The sequence below is a fragment of the Camellia sinensis genome, chromosome 10 (assembly GCF_055761805.1).
Source record: "Camellia sinensis isolate YWXY chromosome 10, ASM5576180v1, whole genome shotgun sequence".
NCBI classification, from domain to species: domain Eukaryota; kingdom Viridiplantae; phylum Streptophyta; class Magnoliopsida; order Ericales; family Theaceae; genus Camellia; species Camellia sinensis.
Window position 1 is genome coordinate 116,327,049 of NC_138970.1, and position 2,492 is coordinate 116,329,540.

General features: G+C 37.4%; 1 protein-coding gene across 1 annotated transcript; it reads left to right on the forward strand.

Moving 5' to 3' along the window:
- Positions 1 to 1,274: 1,274 nt before the first annotated feature.
- On the forward strand, positions 1,275 to 2,102 carry LOC145800640 (uncharacterized). Its single transcript, XM_082890356.1, has one exon. It carries the CDS (start codon positions 1,275 to 1,277, stop codon positions 2,100 to 2,102), a length of 828 nt encoding a protein of 275 aa, XP_082746482.1.
- Positions 2,103 to 2,492: the final 390 nt, after the last annotated feature.

Below are 2,492 nucleotides of genomic sequence, written 5' to 3' on the forward strand. Positions count from 1 at the left end.
CCATTGTGATTAGCGTAATTTTTAGAGCCTACGGTGAAATTTGATTGAAAATTGATTCGGATCAGATTAAATTGATTTAATTGATGAATTAGTGCACAATTACTTTATTACTATTATATTGGAATTAGTGGGGTTTGTTGTATTAAGGCACTACACCCTCAATTCTCTCTTGATAGTTTCATTTGGCTGATTTGAACTCAAAGAAGGGAGAGGCCCGGCTATAGAGAGAGAGAGGAAGAGAATTGTGTAGTCTTGGCTCAAGGTTTAGGGAATTTGAAGATTAAACTCAATAATTGCTATAGTTTGGAAGATTGAGCTCCTAGGTAAGGGAATTCATGAGCTTAATGTTGTAAATTGTGGATTCAAGTTTGATTAATGGTCAAGAACATGAATTAGTTTGATTACAAGGAAATTGAGTTGTATTTGTTGAATTTAAAGTCAATAGATGCATGCATGTAGGAAATTACTATGAATTTCCATATTTGAGCACAATGTGTATGATCCATGTTGGGTTTTTGGTTTAAGTCCATGTATTTGATCATCTCTTCACCAATTAAGTTGAGGATATTGTGTATATTTCACATGCAAGTGCAAATCATGGAAGTTTGAGTCTTGCATGTTTGAATCTAGTGTGTTGGTGATGAGTTTGAGTTAATTTGAGACATACATGTGATTAAATTGTGAAATTGGGCTTCATTGTGTTGTAATTTGGTGTTTATACCATGTTAGGATATGTATATGTGAAGTTTGAGCCAAAATCATGCATTTAGAGCCTTTGAATATCAAGTTGAAGCTCAAGAACATGTGTTGGAAATCAAGCTATGTTTAATATAATAATACTAGCTGCATGCTTATATCATTAATATATATTTAATATATATATTAGTTAGTGCTTCTCCATCAGATGCTTTGTTGTAGTGCTTTGCTTAGTTGTATAGGTAGTGCTTTCTCATCAGATGCTTCGCTTTCGGCTGCTTTTTATTTCTATATGTTTTCTTTCATGCTGTAGTATCATAATGATGTTGTATCAGCTCTCCTATATAATGGAGCCTTCTCTTCAGGTTTAATACACATTTTTGAATTACAGAGCGTATTAGCTCTTTCAATCACTCTCTCAATATTTCTTTCATGGTATCAGAGCAGGTGTAATCCTGCCTCATCATTTTCGCCTCTTCAGTTAGTATTCGAGTTTTCTGTTTTAATTTTTTTTTGTCTCTCTCTTCTACTCAAATCTATCCTTCTATTTCATGCCTAAATACGGTCCAGCTATTGGAATGGCTATCGACTTATCCTCCTCTTCTTCTGATATTATCATCTCATCATCTTTATCCTCTCATCAAATGGAAACCTCTCATCTTTCGATCATCGCCCATAAACTGAATGGGCAAAATTATTTGCAATGGTCTCAATCCATATTAATGTTTATACGGGGAAAGGAGAAAGACGACTACATCACCGGAGCCTCAGCACTACCAGAAACCACAACATCAACCTACAAAAGGTGGATAGCTGAAAATAACATGGCCATGTCGTGGCTCGTCAACTCTATGACCACTAACATTGGCGAAAATTTTCTGTCATTTGATACTGCCAAAGAGATCTGGGACATGGCAAAAGAAACGTTTTCAGACAAGGAAAACACATCTGAAATTATCCAGCTTGAAAGCTCCCTCCACGATTTACGTCAAGACAATCTTACAGTAACTGAATATTTTAATACCCTTACTCGTCTATGGCGTCAACTTGATACATTTGAGGTTCATAACTGGCAGTGTGTTGCTGATGGTTTGTTGTATAAAAATATTGTCGAAGGGAAGCGTGTGTTTACATTCTTGTTAGGATTGAACACAAATCTTGATGAAATCAGAGGAAGAATTATGGGAGTAAAACCGCTACCTAGCCTTAGAGAGGCATTCTCTGAAGTTCGTCGCGAAGAAAGTCGGAAAAAACTCATGATGGGATCCCATCAACAACTGAATATGGTAGAAAGCTCGGCTCTTAAGACTCAATTCGCTCCTATTGACAACCGTCAGAAAAATAAAGGAGGTAGGCCTTGGTGTGATCATTGCAGAAAGCCGGGTCACTCGAGAGAAACTTGCTAGAAGATTCATGGAAAGCCAGCAGATTGGAAGCCACGTCAGCCTCTTGAGAAAGAAGGACGAGGTAATCATGTAGGTACAAATGAACTATCACCACAACCTGAAGCAAGCCCTTTCACCAAGGAGCAAATGGAGATGCTCCAGAAACTACTACAGTCACAATCTGGTTCGTCTTCCAACCACATCATTGGATCCGGAACCTTGGCTCACAAAGGTAATTCTTTGAACGCCTTTACTGTTGGTAAGAAACGTAAAAAACCTTGGATTGTGGACTCAGGAGCATCTGATCATATGACGGGAGATACAACAATTTTTGATACATATAGCTCATGTCAAAATAATTTAACGGTCCGAATTGCAGATGGTTCACTATCAAAGGTTGCCGGTATAGGT

Bases quoted from the DNA above. Each gene is read 5' to 3' on its own strand.
- LOC145800640 (XM_082890356.1), top strand. From the start codon at position 1,275: ATGGCTATCGACTTATCCTCCTCTTCTTCTGATATTATCATCTCATCA.